A 17,917-nucleotide genomic window follows, 5' to 3' on the forward strand; every position below is an offset into this window, starting at 1 on the left:
TTTTTTTCCACACTAAAACTCGCTTAAGGTAAGGTTAAAGGTAACTTTAACGGCAAGGAGCGGTGACGCCAGCAAGGGGGAAGGCACAAAAGGCAAGATGGAGATGTGATTGGCTTGCTGCCAGTCACGTGATGCGGCCGTCGCTGTGTATCACAAAATCCATTGACTACAGCGATTTTGGGCTCCCTGTCGCTATGCAGCGCTGTCACACCCGCTATGGCCACCCACAATGGACTATGTGTACTTGTTTTGGCGCTGCGCACCGTCGCCATTACTATAAGCGCAGCCTAATAGCAAAAGAGACTAGTGCAGGTTAAGTAGATCTTACCTGGGGGAGGAGGGATGAGAGGTGGGGCACTACTGACGTTTGGAGGGGGAAATAGCGGAGGTGGTGGGAGATGCGTGGGAGGAGCGCCGGGAGGAAAAAATGGCGGTGGAGGCTTGATAAAATTGTTGTTATCCACTTCAGAAGGAGACGGCTCTGAAATGACCTACAAAAAAAAAAAATGGACATGGCGGAATTGAATTGTTTGGCTGACTGTGGATTGGTTTTGAGCCATATCTGAGATCTGTTTATCTATTTCACGTAGGCGATTTCTAAATTAATATTTACATTGGAGTAACAAATCTGACGTTTATCTCCTTACAGTTAATGGAAGTTTATGTAAGGATCAAGAATTGTGTATTTGTTGGTCACGATTATTATTTTATATAGAAACATCGCTTTTTTTATCCTTATGGTTTGAGTCACCCTTTCGAAAACAACCATCACACATTACATTTTCAACATTTTACTATGCAAAACTTCCACTCTTCCATTTTAATTAACAGATATTAAGTATGTTTATAGACCCTTTAGAATACTTATGTACTCAGCAAAAATGATAATTAATTAAATCCTGTAACCATTCAAAGGTGGCATTTTCGGTGCAAATTAGGAACAGAAGTTGAAAAACTGCCTAAAAAATTCACTTCCTGCAGTATCAAAATACACAGTTGAAAGCTGATTTTTTGTTTTTTCTTTCTCAGATCCTTTAAGTGTATGCAACTTATAACAGGAAAATCTCACATATCAATAACATATTTTATAGTTTCAAAGGAGTTTTTTTTCTCTATTATTCTATTTTCCATGTATTTTCTTTTAACTCTGGTAGAGTTCTTGGCGTGGAAACTGCTGACTGTGTAGAGACATATCTAAACCCCAACACAGGGCACACAAAGATACTGTGTTACAGGTTTGTCCTATTTAAAGAGGCAATCCAGGCCGATAAATTTTTTTTAAATCCAGGATTGAAGCAGGGTGTCTCCGGAGCGGAAACCCATTCATTTCAGCTCCGGAGGTACTTACCGGTAGCCACTCAAGGGTTCACATTATGGCTGCTTTTCAATGGGCCGTGACGTCATCCGGTGCGGCTTCATATTAGAGCATATTAGAGCATGTGACCGGGAGCTTTAAACTCCAGGAGATACTGGCACCCCTTTCGGAGGCAAGTATCTTTGGAAGCAGGGGGTCCCCATAGCTGACATTTACAGGGTTTAGCTACGGAGACCCCTTGCTTCAAACCTGAATTAAAACATTTCTGTTTAAATGGTATGGATTGCACCTTTAATATCAGAATTAAAAGTCTCTAGGGCAGTAAAGCCCAATTCTCATTTCAAGATAAGAGATGTTGCACGCACACAACACACTGGGAACTCATCAATTGGCTCTCGTCACAGCATTTGTAAGCACACTACTGGACTCTCTGTCTTAAGGATCTCATTTGCAGGGCAACCCTCTAGTCATGTAAGTAGGTGCTTGTCTCAACAAATGAGATTTAAAACGAGGAAACACTGTCACTACAACTACAGACAAGTGACTGTGTTTCCACCCGCCCCTAGGAAGAGCGCTGGGCCTGCTAGTGCAACAAAATGAGACGGTATCATTAGCCGTCCCCTCTACAGAGACGAAAATGTGTGCCACACAAAACCTGGATATTGCTGCTTTCATTGGCGCCCCGCCGGCGTCCTTCTACTCTGGTTATGCTGGTCGTCTGTCCGATTACGTCAATTGTACCGGAGAGTTTCCTGCTGTGAAACACATGGCGTCAGGGGGGGGGGGGGAAGAGTATACTGCAAGGACCAAGGTGAAACTTTCTGGCAGCCAAACGGTTACATACTACCACAATATAAAGTTACGGTATAAGAGCAAGACGACAGAAGGGTAAGAGATGTACTGTTGCAAGACACACTGTCCCTGGCGACGCGGTCGAACACGTAAAAGTCTGCGGCACTAGGGACAGTGTCTCCTGCGATCGAACTACAGGGGGTCCATGCTTCTGACCGGGACCTGATGCAGTGTTAATCCCCTCGTGTCGTGACCGCGGGTGGCAGCGGCACCGGAGACCGTAGGATTGGCTACATCTGTACTATCTGCCCCTCACTTCCCTAAATAGTAAGCTCAAATTACCTGGTCATAAAAAGGCTGCTAAACTGATTAACATCAAACGTGGACCAAACTAAATCGTCTGATAATTTGGAAGGAAATAATAATAATGAAAAATGAATCAATTATAGCCTTAAACAGCCTAATTGCAGTAGTAATCACCACAGTCAATACAGAACTGCCAGCACTGTTTGGCTGGAGTCCGTCTAGGTGTTTTCAGGTTGTGGCCTTAACATCAGTGGCTGTTGTATACTGAATTAGGAGATTCCGTTTGCTGTGGGGCCTCCACTTAGGAGTGGTCCGCCCCATCTGTCCCTAGAAAACAACATGTGCCCATGCCTTCCTCTGGATCAATACAACTATAAATACATGAGTATCTCACAATTAGGATGAGTATCTCACAATTAGAATTTAACATAGGATGAGCTCAATGGAGGATTTTTTCAACCTACAGTACATTACAATGCAAGACATTTACTGTAACATATGCAGGATGAAGCATCAGAGGCCCTGCACCCAATTATAGGGAAGAACATTACAGTTCTACAGGAAACTACAGGATTCTGCTTTAACTCACCTCGGAGGTGGAATTCCGGATTTAAACATTGAAGTAGGCGATGTGAAATCCGGTTTTATGGTCTGTAAAATGTTGTCCTTCTCTGTGTTTCCAGTTCTACCTTGCTGTACCTTTTAAAGACACAACGCAAAAAGGCAACTTAGAATTTAATCTAAGCTAACGCACGGCATCTTCGACCAACACCAAAGAACATTGGTGGTTCCAAGATTAATAACTGAAAAGCAGAGTACAAAGGAACAAATACACATGAGAGCAGCAGTTTAAAATAGCAGTCCCTCCCCCAAAAAAGCCTATATAACCTACATAATGTTATCTTGCCCCTAATATGTCCGGCTCTTCACATATTTTTAGTGCTACACATGATTGTGCTCATCTCCAGTGTCCGAGGTTTATTTATTTATAAAATATTTTACCAGGAAGTAATACATTGAGAGTTACCTCTCGTTTTCAAGGTTGTCCTGGGCACAGAGTTAAGACAAATAATACATGTTTACAAATACAGTTACATAAATGAGCAGAGAATACATTATATACAAGACATTGCGTGCACAGTTAAAGATAATATATATTATGGGCGTATGAAACAGTTACAGACCAGATTAAAATGTGTGACAGCCTTAGATTTGAAAGAACTTAAACTGGTGGTGGATGTGAGAGTCTCTGGTAGGTTGTTCCAGTTTTGGGGTGCATGGTAAGAGAAGGAGGAGCGGCCGGATACTTTGTTGAGCCTTGGGACCATGAACAGTCTTTTGGAGTCTGATCTCAGGTGATAGGTGCTGCATGTGGTAGGGGTGAGGAGCTTGTTCAGGTAGCTGGGTAGCTTGCCCATAAAGAATTTGAAGGCAAGACAGGAAAGGTGAACTTTGCGCCTAGACTCGAGTGATGACCAATCTAGTTCTTTGAGCATTTCGCAGTGATGTGTGTTGTAGTTGCATTGGAGAACAAAATGACAAATTGAATTGTAGAGGGTGTCAAGTTTGCTAGGGTGGGTTTGAGGTGCCGAGCCATATACTATGTCTCCATAGTCAATAATTGGCATTAGCATCTGCTGTGCGATACGTTTTCTGACCAGGAGACTTAGGGAGTATTTGTTCCTGTAAAGTACCCCTAGTTTGGCATAGGTCTTGGTTGTCAGGGTATCAATGTGCATCCCGAATGTTAAGTGGGAGTCAAACCATATGCCCAGGTATTTAAAACTAGTGACAGGGGTTAGGGTGGTGTTATTGTTGGTTCTAATCTGGAGCTCAGTCACTGGAAGCTTTAAAAATTTAGTCTTGGTCCCAAATACCATTGTTACAGTCTTGTCAGTGTTTAAAAACAGTTTGTTGTGGGAAATCCAGTTTTCGAGTCTCAAAAAGTCAGACTGAAGTATGTGTTGAAGGTCAGAGAGGCTATGGCTGTGTGCATATAGGATTGTGTCATCTGCATAAATGTGTATTGAGGCTTCCTTACAAGCTGTGGGAAGATCATTAATGAACACTGAGAAGAGTAGGGGCCCCAGAACAGAGCCTTGCGAGTTAGAGCCCGAGATGGACACATGTTGGGATCTTCCTGATAGGTAGGACTGAAACCAGTTTAAAGCATGCTTCCCTATTCCAGAGCTCTGGAGTTTGTTAAGCAGGATAGCATGATCAACAGTATCAAAAGCCTTTGCAAAATCTAGGAATACTGCACCAGTGAGTTGACCCCGTTCCATTCCACACTGGATTTCATTGCAAACTTTTAGCAGGGTAGTTACGGTGGAGTGTTTGGGGCGAAAGCCAGATTGGAATTGGCTAGGGAAATTTGTCTTGTTATAGTAATCGCTTAATTGGGAGTGGACACATTTTCCCATAACTTTGGATAGGATTGGGAGATTGGCCTGTAGTTTGAGACAGTGTTTTTGTCCCCGCTTTTGAAGATTGGGACAACTTTGGCAGCTTTCCAGGTCTTAGGGATATGGTCTGCAGACAGGATAGAGTTGACTATGGAAGCAATTGGTTTGTCAATGGCTGGGGCACCAGGTCTTAGAAACCTAGATTGTAGTAAGTCGGGTCCACATTGGCTGCTTAGTTTTAATTTGGGAAGTGCTTGTGTAATCTCCTCTTCGGATACTGGGCCAAATTGAAAATTGTGGGCAGTGTTGGGAGGGGTGGGGCTATATGGATACTCCCAGGATGAGATTCAGGTTTGTGGTTTGGGCTGCGTTTCGCTAATAAGTTAGTAGCACACCCCACAAAGTAATCATTGAATGCATTTGCAATGTCAGTTAGCATGGTAACCTTCAGACTGCACTGGGCTCTGGGGAGAGCTCCGATTTAATCTTCTGGACACTTCATATTTCATAACGTTTACCTCCTTAGCAAAACATCAGATTTAAAAAATAAAAGCAGTGTTGGAAAAGAGCAAGAAGAAATCTCTTAAGTAAAACTGCAAAAAAGAAAAACTGCCATAAGCATTCACTGCTGCTTGTATACCCTCAATAACAAAAGAAAAGCTAAAAAATGCACAGGTTACCCTCAGTATAACAGAAAAAGTTCTGCTGCGTATTCGTTTATGAACTAACCGTGTATTTTCCTCACACAGAAAAGGAATAGAAATAACACTTGCAGCACAGGTCACGTGTATAACACTACTCGGTATTTATTAACCGTTGTAAAGCAAGTTGCTCTGATAAAAAGAAGCACAGCCTTACAAAAGGTGTACTTAATAGATGTCTTCTGCACAGCCCATCATCTCCACCCATCCCTGCCCCACACTACTCTGCAAATCCCTCCTTTATACCATCTTTATCCAGCCCATCTTCCATACGCCAATATATTCACTGTACCTTGGAAGCCTGAGCACAAACCTGTGCTTAACAACTACTAGCACTAAAGGGGTCAGTTGGGGTGCAGGTCAGGTGACTCCTGTTTTTAAAGTGTGATGTGGCCAACATGAATACATGGGTAGCTCCGTGGCCGATAGTATCCACCTCACGCATCGACCTTGGCCCCTTGCAAAAGCACTTACAATAACACCCTCCTGTCTCTGTAAGTTCTTCCTACTTACCCATTAGATTGTAAGCTCTTCGGGACAGGGACTCATTTTCCGAATGTTACTTTTATGTCTAAAGCACTTTTTCCCACTGTGTTCTATTATTACGTCCCGTGTGTTACTGCTGTGAAGCGCTATGTACATGGATAGCGCTATATAAATAAAGATATACATACATCAGAATTTCATTCAAAGCTACTGAATTATCTGAGCAGCAAGGTGACGTACCGTGATTTTATTTGTTATAGACGCAACCGGAAGTGCTTCCAGGCCCATCCTTAACCTCTTCTGCTTCTCACAGTAAGCTTTCCAAGTGTCTTCATTAAAACCATAATTGAAATAGTCAGAGAGATCAGCACCTAAAGATCAGAAAAGAAATACAGGGTAATGCGGTTACATTTGCTATGAATATATCAACGCTGAACTTCTTTTTTGCAATCAACCCAAAAAGTCTTTAGCCTTTTCAGTGCTCTCACGCCCCAAATCCTTGTTAAATTCTTACCTCATTTAGACAGGGAAAAAAAAACGGCTTTTGTATTAAGAGAGAACACAAAAGTAGAAGAGATACCTTTAATCACCCACCAGTGTTTGAGTTCAAGCATTTCTCCCTTGCTGTGTGACACTAGCCATTTGCATGACACTATTACATATGCATTTCCAGTTTATTGATGTATTGTGCCCTGTGTGCATATATCTTAATACATCGGCTTCTACCGCAGGAGTGGCCAACGCCAGTCCTCAAGGGCCACCAACAGGTCAGGTGTTCAGGATATCCCAGCTTCAGCACAGGTGACTCAATCAGGTTGAACACCTGACCTGTTGGGGGGGCTTGAGGACTGGAGTTGAGCACCCCTGCTCCACCCTTCCCAAATTTCATCACCAACCTTTCTCACTGACTGACCCACACCTCTGGAATGCCGTTTCCCTCAATATCCGAGTAGCACCCTCTCTACCCCCCTTTAAGACCCATCTTAAAACCCACCCCCTTAACGATGCATATGGGTAGGTAGGTGGCCGATACAATACACTTCATACATTGACCTTGGCCCCCTTACCACAACACCTGCCTACTGTTTTTGTAAGTTCTTCCTACGTACCACTTAGATTGTAAGCTCTTCGGGGCAGGCACAGCTTTTCTCCTAAGGTTACTTTTATGTCTTATTCCCATTATGTGTTTGGTTATTTTATAATATATCACATGTATACTGCTATGAATCGCTACGTACATTAATGGAGCTAAATAAATAAAGATTACATACCAAGTACAACCCCAGCCATCTTCTGCACAGCCTATTATCCATGCCTTGTCAATCATCACCTCCACCCACCCCTGCCTCCCAGGCTGCCCCTACACCACTCCCTCCTTTACACTATCATTATCCAATCCACCGTCCATAGCCTTAGAAAGTACCAACACCCATTTAAATAAATGTTAACACTATTACCAAACATTTACATAGCAGTTTGTCTGGAAGACAAAAAACAAAGAAAAATCCATACTAAACAAAGATGCACATTTCATTACCTGGTTTTCTCCAAGGTTTGTCCTCAAAAGAATCCAAGTCTACTTCCAGGAGAGGAACACCATTAATACTTCCCGGGGCATCCAGATCAACCCCTTTAACCTTTCCTCCTGCGCAGAATAAAAATACAGAAGATGTATTTTTAACGACTAAAGTCTACAAATATTTTTTTAACGTCTGATCGTTTTTCATTGCATTAAAATCCCTGAAAAGTCACCGACATTCAGAATTTCACCCGGTGGGGAAGTGACCATTTAGAAATTCTGAAAACGATCACTTCAACCGCAGGACGAGAATCGTGCCGTACAAGGTTTTCCCATTAATAAAAACATGCCATGAATCTTGGGGACGACAAGTGCTAACAAAAAGGCCTGTTAACTTACCCTGAGCTCACATGAGGTACAAAGGAGAAAGTGTACCGATGAACACACTTCATAGCAGATTTTAGAGATAAGAAAACTCTTATTGAAGCTGCTATCTCCCACATCTCTTTTTTTTAAATGTAATGGGATTTTGAAAACTCTAGAAATGTCCTAAAATGTAAAGCTTACTTTTTAGATCTACAATTTATTGCTCTTGCTTAAATATAGTATGTGGTGCCATCGAAACAATATGCTCCAATGTATTACTAACCAAAGCCTGCTAGCACAGGAACATGTTCAGCTCTGGGCACTTGTACGAAATACAAATGGCAGCCGGCGCAATTACTGACAGAGTCAATAATAAAGGGGAACATTGCAACATATTCTTTTTATTTATTGCCTGGTGGGTATTTATTTCTTGAAACAAGTACCAGTACATCGCAGGTAGATATTTGATGAATGGGGCGTTTCCTGGTGAAAAAAAAGGAGCGCGCCTGCTTCACGACACCACGCAAGTAACACAGGGTTAGAAGAAGGGGATAACATGTTGTACTAGCCTTATTGGCAGCCAGTAGATATTCTGGCACTGCCGTCATGGGACCACTTGTGCAGCAGCAATTCTAATCATGACCTTTCCCCCTCCTCCATGCCCCCGCTCTGAGTTAGGGAATGGAAGATGAAGTTCTTTTATTCTGATTGTGTACCCCCGAGAGCAAGCAATGACATTTAACAAAAGGGAGGACGTTCACTGGACATCAGAAGAGTCACAAGCGTGCTGGCCCTTGTGACATGCACACGTCACAAACTCTCACTTAAGGTAACAGTAAGGATATTCAAACTTGCTTAAGAATTCAAGGCTGGCTTGATGGCACCGAGCCCCCACACACGGCGCTCTTCCCCACAACATTTAAACCGATTGCACATTATGCCGACGTACCTATAGATTTTGAAGAGTTACAAATGACTTACCAGCAGCTCCGTAAATTCTCCCTCCTGTTTTAATGTTCAGATTAACAGGGGCTGTTCCATAGCTCCTACGAAATATGTTAAGACACATTAAAGGGGAAAAAATTAATTTTATGTGGCATCTAGAAAACAAATAAATAAATCAGCTAGCATGGCTTCATAAAGCTCGTCACTTGCTCTCATGGACAACTGAAGCCTACCCATACTGTGGCGCTCCAGTTTTAATGTCTCCTATAGTGACATGGACATCATCATCGTCGTCATCACTGTCACTTTCACTGTCATCCTCTGTCTCCATCACCTGTCACGGGGATAGAAACCAAATTACAAATCAGCTCAAACACCTTATTAAAAGACTATAGCAGGGGTGGCCAACACCAGTACTCAAGGGCCACCAACAAGTCAGGTTTTAAGGATATCCTGCTTCAGCACAGGTGGCTCAATAAGTAGCGCAGTGTTACAATTGAGCCACCTGTGCTGAAGCAGGGATATCCTTAAAACCTGACCTGTTGGTGGCCCAGGAGCACTGGTGTTGGCCACCCCTGAACAATAGCATATCCAATTTAAATGCTACAAATAATATAATTGCCCTCCTTTAAGATGTTTTTCTCAGCTACCAGCACTAAATATTTAGAATAAAATGTGGTATCGTATTTATTCTGCCATTACTAGTTAAATTTAGCCTGTTCAGGTGATTGGGGCAGATGGTGAATGTATGACTTACTAAAGGCATACATTATGATAACATACAGTAATTAACTCACTGATGATTTCACCAATGCATCATGACTCGGTACAATACCCATTCTCCAGTGCCATCTCAGGGACACAAACAGTGTTCTTTACCGGTTTGGCCTGATTAATCTCTTCAGTTTATTTTAATAGTAAATCATGTGCTGGACTAAAGTTTAAAAAACAAATTTTCCTTGCTTTCTCGAAGTTCATAAAAATCACTGCCTCCCTTTGCCAACAGAAATAGCAAGGAAATGTAAAAATTACCGTTTTCACCACACCGTTCTCTGTCGTTTCTGCTTCGACGCCAGTGGCGGGGTGGGAGCTGCAAAATACATGACTTCATTCATTAAGAGGTCCAATAGAGCTGGACAGTATACCAATTTCATAGTAACATTGTGATAATAAAAAACTTTAAGTCAATATTAGGGATAACATTGCAGGAACAGTTAGTAATATGCAGTTTAAGAAGCATCAGCGTCAAAATGGGGATAGAGGCACCCGACTTCCTCCCTACCCCCACCCCCAGATCCCAAGCACAGTGACGCCCCAGACTCCTTTAACTCCCTTCTCAAGAGTCCCCCGCTCCCCCAAATCAGAGAGGAGTGGTGGGAGGTCACTTAGGGGGAGGCGTTTCCAGATAACCATGAACATTTTGGCAGAGGGCAGCCAAGAAAAACAAAGGAAAACAGGAAGGCAGTCAATGAATGTGGCCACCCTGCTTCTTGATCCTGTCCTCACCCCCATCTCTGATGTTCAGGGTTAGTGGGGAAAAGCTGTGATTTATTTATTTTAAAACGCAACTTTCATTTATACATTCCAAATTATTTCTTTTTTAACATGTAATATGAAAAAAAAAAAAAAAATAGTTTAAAATTAACCAGCAGTCAATTACGTATTTTTGGTTACTCAATTTATCATGGTGACCATTTTTACCATGACATGTATCTAACATCGTTGCTGTGGGAAATGTCTTATTTCCCGCTGTGATACACTGCCGGCTCAAACAATCAAAGATATCTCTGCTAATGTGTGCGCACTAAATAGTAGTATGAATGTTCAGGTCGGCATGAGGTATCAATGACTAAATGAAAGCATAACATTTATTTATTCAATATACTTAGGAAACTGGTATGCAGACGAAAAATATATCCCAATTCATCAATACGTAACAGTCGGACAATTGTCTACCCCAGGGGTGCGCAAAGTGGGGGACGCGGATGTCGCCTACCTTATCTTCGGTGATGCGTCGCCATGGCAACGTGATGGCAAATTACGCCGCTGGGTCATGCGACGTCATTTGACGTTGGATATTAGGTAAGGGGGGCGCAAGCACAGGGGCTGGCAGGCAGGGGAGGTGCAGCCCTGGTCTACCCCATGAGTTTAAAGGCGAGCAAATCTTACTCGGTATAGTTTTAAGGTAGGCAAATCTTACTCTGTATTACTCGCTAGATCTATTTTTTTCAGTCTTCAAAACTGATCTACCGCTAAAGTGCAGATCAGTTATATAGGTAGTAATTGTTAATCCAATAGTTGAGCTAAAGGGTAGGTCAAAGCTATTCTTAACCCTGCTTTTAATTGATTTATAAAGGGAGTTGTCCTAGTGTGAAGTGGGACACCATGGAGACCAGAGTGAGGGGTAGCAGGGAGCTGTGAGAATCGCAGCCGGCAGCAGCACTCTGCCTTCCCCCAGCCTGCAATATCCAGCACATTTTGGGACATTGATTTATTACTATTAGTAGCAATTTTATGTACATCATCTTTGGATATTAGGAATAGCTTTGACCTACCCTTTAGCTTGATCTAGCCAGCAACACAGAGCAAGAATTACCTACCTTAAAGCAGCAGTCCAAGCTGTCGTTTTTTTCTCTCCCTTTAATATGTGCATCAATACAATCCATACAATGATTAGTAATTAGCTAAGTTGCCGATCTATCAGCTAGGATTCGGCTTGGGGGTTCACAAATGGCTGTCAGTGCAGCAGAAGAGGACCAAAGTTCTGTAGGGAAGATCATGTGACCAGGCAGTCACTAGATATAATTGGTGCACTGCTAGAGGGGACACGGCTTAAAAGGGATGTGCCAGAGCCTGTTTTGGAAGGGGATGAAACTTTGTAAATGGTTGCTATAGAAACAAAAATTGCTTGTTACATTATAATACATTACAAATGTCAAAGTTGTTTTAAAAAAATGCTACACGTATTTTCTCATAGTACAGAACTGATTTATTTAAAAAAACACATGTGGGATATTGCTTGCTCTGCAACTTTAAAACTATACAGAGTAAGATTTGCTCGCCTTTAAACTCATGGGTTAGACCAGCGATGCGCAAAGTGGGGGGCGCTGGATTTCTCTGGGGGAGCGCGAGCGGTTGCAGAGGCTCTGCGCTCTTCCCCGAGGCATTTAAATTAAATGCCAGGGGATCGCGTGATGCCCCCGCAACTAAAACGTAACTGGACTCTGCCGTCGTCACTCGTGTCCATGGCAACACAGCGTCAAATGACGCCGTGGGGTCATGTGACGTTACACGCGGCAAGTGACGCTGCGGGTCACGTGACATGACGTCACCCTGCGGGGCATTTGACGCCGCACGAGGTAAGGAGGGAGGGGGGGCTCAGAACTGACAGGAGCAGGCGGGGGCGCAGCAAAAAAACGTTTGCGTGCCCCTGGAGTAGACCATTGTCCGGCTGTCACATATTGATTAATTGGAATATATATTTAGGCTGCATACCAGTTTCCCTAGCTATCCTCCTCCTCTTTCCTTTTAATCATTGTAAATTAATCAGTGGTATATATTTTAGTATATTGAATAAATAAATGTGTCATTGATACATTGATACATTATCCCTATCTGAACTAGCAGAGATATCAATGGGACCTTTTCCCTTTTTTCATATATACACTGCAGACTACCTGCAAAGTGTTTCATGCACAGCAATAATAAGTAAAGGCACACAGTACAAGAACTCACCTGGTAATGTCCTCTTCATCATCCTCTGGTCCCGCAGCCTCATTTTCTTCTATAAAAAGAAACAAACATGTAAATGTACCTTTTTAAAGTATCTAAACTATCTGTTCCTATAGAAGGTGAAGTAGAGTAGTTTAAATAGCACCTAAATAAAGACATATTTTACTTCTGTAATATCTTTATTCATAGTATTTAAGTAACTGGAAACGATCATCTCTCTCAAAGACAAGTAAAATCTTTCAGCTGGTCACATCTGTGCTATAGTTCAGTGGAAAATCTTGCATTGAGTGGGAGCAGAAAACGTGCTTTTTATACACACACCGGACGGACTCCAAGATGTGAATAACTCAACATGAACAGATCTTCAACTACACACAATATATAGTCAGGCCACACAGAACTAGAATAGCAGTGTAAATAATATATAATTAAATTAAGAGAAATTCATCTTAGTCAACCGCTCCACAACAAGACTTCAAAAAACAACTAAGGCAAGTCACTATTAAGGCTAACTCAATGTCTCCAAAATGTGTTCGGTTGCACCAGTTTCAGGCAGCAATCTAACAGGCAGATTAAGTAAAATCTCTGGTACTATTATAACAGTTTCTTTGAAGCACTGCTTCTTTTTCCCCCAAAATAAGGTATCCTGTCTGAGCTCTTGCATCTCAAGAAGGGTATTTACAAAGCAGCATTATCTAATCCACTAAATATAAAAGTATGCACCTCAATGAGATTAGCACACAAGTAAAAATGTCCCAGGTATATTCGTGGCGCTGAGTGCAAGTGCTTAATTAATATAACTACTGTAAGCCACTACCACTAATCCTCCAGTGAGTACTGAAGCTCAAGTACACAGACCATGTTAATGAAGGAACTGCTATTATATCATGGGCAGGATACCATAACTGCAAGTGAAAGGGACACAGTTATGTTTTGCTTATGTTTAGGAAGGTACATGACCAATGGAAGACAGTTATGACAGGGAACATGCAGTGTTTTATATCAAGTAATAAATGCTGAGAACCGCAACTCTAAGGCTGTGCTTATAGTGCCAGCGACGGCGATAAAACGTCGCCCGAAAACAAATGTAGTGCTGCCGTCGCGTGCGCTTATAGTAAGCGCGACGGAGCGACGCGAAATGTGGAAGCCGGTCAAATTTGATTTTTCAGAAGCTGTCGCCACATGTGACAGCCTCTGAACCAATCAATGACCTGGTCGCCCGCGACGGCGCAGCAAAGCGAATTACAACTTTCGCTAGCAACGACGGGCGCACTATAAGCGCGGCCTAAGAAGTATCAACAGTACTTCCTTTAGCAGGCTTCAAGCCCTTAACCCCATGCACCTAAAAGTTATTTATTTTGGGGTTGATTTTCTTTCCTTTTTTTTTTTTAACAAAAGTTCATAGTAAAATGTTTTTGCATCAATGTTTCTGTATAGCCAACAAAATGTGAGTATGTGTTGCATATGTTACCTGTATATATTAAACAGCAATTTTTGTTAAATGGCTTCTTGATAAGTGATTAATATCTGCACCATTCAGCAGCTGATTACTGATAGTCTGGACAAACTTTTACGGTGCATCACATAATCCCCTTTCTTATCCTGGCTATGGCTTTTATAGGTGTAGCAAGGCAAAGGGAAGACAGAACACTGATAGCGCAGCAAACACTACATTTACTGATAACTTGCGTCCATCAACCCTGCAAAAGGAGCAGTCCCAAATAGCAGGGCATCGATTGACAATCACTGTAATGGCTTCTTGCGTAAAAACAAGTTAGTGTATTTTCTTTCACTCTGTTTAATTTTAATGTGGTGTGGTAATTATCACTCTTACCGATTAGCTCTTTAAACAAAAAAAAAGTTCAAAAAGGATTTTAAAGTACTTATGTGATTTGTTTAAAATGGTATCAAACAGCTACATTTAACCTATCGAACATGCCATTAAAATGTGTTCCCTTTGGTCCTAGAAGGGCATGTTTAAGTTCTACTGATTTTGTGGGAAAGTGTTAGTCATCTGATGACTTCCTGTATTTAAAAAGTGTCGGAGAGGTTATTCTAATCATACAACAAATGTATGGATGGTCAGCCAGTTTAACGTCTCAAAAATGCCCTTGACCCCATAATAAAGCAAGTGTACGAGGGAGGCTTGCTGTAACCACATCATATTAGAAAAGTAGTTATCATCAAGTGTAGAGATTGGGAATAGATCAAAGGCGAATGACGGGCACTTATTGAGAACTGCAGGTGAACATTTGTTTTTAGCTGATTTAAAAAAAAATTTTTTTTAAACAGTGTCACTTTTCATACTCGGTACATGACATTACAGTTTAATAAACATAAAAACGTTGTAACACAAACATTAAACACAAGGATCACTTTTGGTTCAACCCCATTAACTCTAAACAGTGTAGGGGTGTTGGTGCTGGAGAAGTTATATTCATTGTATGTTGTCGGTACATTGTAAGTTATCACAAGGTGCAGTGCACAAAGATTTCAAACCCTCACACACTTAAGTACTGACTAGCGAAATGCAAACCTGCTACAGTATGTAGGCAAAACATCGCTACAACTTGTCACCAAAAGTTCCAAACCCAAATTTTTCAAAATGCACCATTTCCATTTTTATTTGTAAAGTGCCATATATTAAGTCTTTCTCCAAGTTTAAATGAATTTCGAAAGCAAAAGTTATCAAGTTATATCACAGTTAATGGAACATCCAATGCCTATGGCTTTTTAACGTTAAACGAACTTATTGCAACTAAGCAAACTTTTTCATCCAACTGAAAAGGGTGACATTTGTAAAGTTTACACACGCGTGTGAAAAGTTCATATATCTAGTACTGACTATATACAGAAAGACTACGGATGCCAAAAACGCCAGCACTCTGCTAGATGTGTACCATATTGTAATTCCAGGTCTCCTGGGAATATTCATTTAAGGCTAACAGAGTCCTATTTCCAGCAACATTGCACATCACAATGGCAATACTGGTGGGATTCAGGATGGAGAACGTATATTTGTGAGATCTATTGGAGTGTCACTAATGAAACCTGCAGCTCTCCTGATGCGAGGTGCGCCACCGCAACCAACGGCCAGATATCTGGTTTGAAGATTCCTCTTATTTTGCAACACTTCACAGAACAGCACAGGCGTGGGGACTGCAGAAGGCCTGTAAAAGGTTGATGGAGCAGACACTCCTTAAGGCTGCGCTTATAGTGCCGGCGACGAGAATTCGCCCGAAAACAAAAGCATTGCCGCCGCGTGCGCTTATAGTGCACGCGACGGCGACAAGCGACGTCACCATCGCCAAAACCCGCCACCGGCAAAATTAGATTTTTCAAGGGTCGTCGCGTCACGTGACGACCCTTTAACAAATCAAATTGCGGGAATCCTGCGATGCCGCCGACCGGCAAAACATAACTTTCGCCGGTGGCGACGGGTGACGTCACCCATCGCATCGCCGTCACTATAGGCAAAGCCTTAGGCTACGCTTATAGTGACGGCGACGTGAGGCTGCGGTTGCTGGAAAAATAAAATTAAGATGACTTCCAGCGATCGCGACCAAGCCATCGCTCCGCCACGCTTACTAGATGCGCACACGACGGCGCCAATGCATTTGTTTTGACGTGACGTTGCGTCTCTGTCACTATAAGTGCAGCCTAATAAAGACTGTAAATAGATTATATAAAATGACATTGTACGTGGTAGAAAGAAGTATAAAAGACCAGGTATTAAAAGGATAATTTCAATGGGTTATTTTTGTTCGTCTCCCTGGTTATTGTAAGTAAAAAAGCACACGTGTGTGACCCGCTCTCCCTGATAAAGGGCCTGCTGACCAACGGCTATGTCTGGGAGCTAGAAATCCCCTCCCTTCTCCCCACACGCCGCGGTGACAGAGGAGACATGGCGGGGTGTCCCCGTCTCTGCTGCTGCGTGTGACATGGAGGAGGGAATCAGCGACCATGAGACACACACAGACAGGGCACGCACCCCCGTACAGCCACTCCTCCTCATCCCCGACTTGTCCTGTGCCCGCCGTCCCGGAGGAGGAGGAGACGGTGGCGGTTGTGGTAACGGCTGCGGAGGCTGAGGCGGGAGGAGGGACGGCGCCGCTCATCTCCGACGACACCGCCATCCGCTCCAGCACCTCTCCGCCGGCGGACATCTTTCCTGGCGAGGGACAGAGGGAGGGAGGTATGCTGGTATCGCGAGACTTCGGCAGGCCCGCCGCGGCGAGTACCCGGATATACCTGCCAGCACCCGGAAGGCGCCGCTTCCGTCACGTGAAGCGCTCTGGAAGCTTTGGCGGCCATGTGGACTGAAGGCATTGTTTTGCCCTTTCTGTTCCCTCATGTCAATAATAACCCACATTCTTGTGGAGGAGACAACCATATAGTTACTAGTTACAGATATGTTAGTGTCCAAGGAATTAAAGAAGTGTGATTTGGAGGGGTTGTTGTTAAAAAAAAAAAAAACAAACATGGCAAATTTAAGGAAAATGTGGTGGTCAAAGTCATTGTTTCTGTACAATTTTACAATATCATATTAAAAAAATGATGGTCACAACGTAGGGAAATAATAATTTATTAAATCAGAAAAGTGAAACGTCGTTTGCCCACCAATGTTTTAATTGAAAAAGTACTGCATGGAGCGCAGCATTGAAATCCATGAGACCGCTGATGCCTAAATTAACAAGATAGAATCCAACTAAGAATGTCTTGTTTACACATGGCAGGTTTGTATGGTGGAGGAAGCCCATGCTAGTGTACAAGTATGCTATTTGTTTTTTTTATCTATTTTTGTCCTGCAACAAATTCTGCAATGTCTAAGCATTTTTGATAAAGCACAGTGTGTGTGAAACGCGTTAGAGTGTCAGCGTTAGTACTGTACCACTACTTTAAATGTTTTTTATCGTTCAATAAACCTTTGGTCACTACGTTCTAGCCTCCTCTTTTGAATATCTCTGCACCGGCATTTTTCCTTTTTTGGATCCTCTCTAAGAGCATATACCATACCTATCATCTCTCTGTGATATTTTGGGTCTTGCAGATTTTTAACACGTGCTCTCCTAGACTGACAAAATCAACCATTGTACATTAAATTACACTTAATACAATACCTAATACAATACCCAATACATTACAATATCACTTAAATACCACTGATTTTTGTCTTTGGAGGTTGACATCTGTGTTTAAACCCCTTAAGTGCTAAAGGGACAAGCATTGCAAACCTCTCTGGCACTCTAGAAGTTTAACATATTTCTTAAGTTAAGCGGTACTACAAGCTAAACCAATACTAATAAATACAATTTAATTACATACATTACATACATTAGACATTACATAG

The 17,917-nt window shown here is 42.3% G+C and overlaps 1 protein-coding gene across 7 annotated transcripts in view; it reads right to left on the minus strand.

The window, feature by feature from the left end:
- Positions 1 to 17,917, minus strand: part of FIP1L1 (factor interacting with PAPOLA and CPSF1) — a 46,514-nt gene that overhangs the window by 26,108 nt on the left and 2,489 nt on the right. For 4 of the 7 annotated variants that reach the window (XM_075566624.1, XM_075566623.1, XM_075566617.1 and 1 more), the window contains exons 1-10: positions 16,559 to 16,773; positions 12,571 to 12,619; positions 9,868 to 9,925; positions 9,069 to 9,169; positions 8,872 to 8,936; positions 7,543 to 7,650; positions 6,246 to 6,376; positions 3,003 to 3,112; positions 1,971 to 2,070; positions 329 to 491 (exon numbers count right to left, since the gene is read on the minus strand). In XM_075566624.1, coding sequence (XP_075422739.1) covers positions 329 to 491; positions 1,971 to 2,070; positions 3,003 to 3,112; positions 6,246 to 6,376; positions 7,543 to 7,650; positions 8,872 to 8,936; positions 9,069 to 9,169; positions 9,868 to 9,925; positions 12,571 to 12,619; positions 16,559 to 16,733 — 1,060 coding nt within the window. In that variant the 5' untranslated portion in view covers positions 16,734 to 16,773. Of the gene's footprint in view, positions 1 to 328; positions 492 to 1,970; positions 2,071 to 3,002; positions 3,113 to 6,245; positions 6,377 to 7,542; positions 7,651 to 8,871; positions 8,937 to 9,068; positions 9,170 to 9,867; positions 9,926 to 12,570; positions 12,620 to 16,558; positions 16,774 to 17,917 lie in introns of those variants that run through there. The other 3 variants (XM_075566625.1, XM_075566622.1, XM_075566626.1) reach the window with 2 other exon arrangements.

This window comes from Ascaphus truei, chromosome 1 (genome assembly GCF_040206685.1).
Source record: "Ascaphus truei isolate aAscTru1 chromosome 1, aAscTru1.hap1, whole genome shotgun sequence".
NCBI lineage: Eukaryota > Metazoa > Chordata > Amphibia > Anura > Ascaphidae > Ascaphus > Ascaphus truei.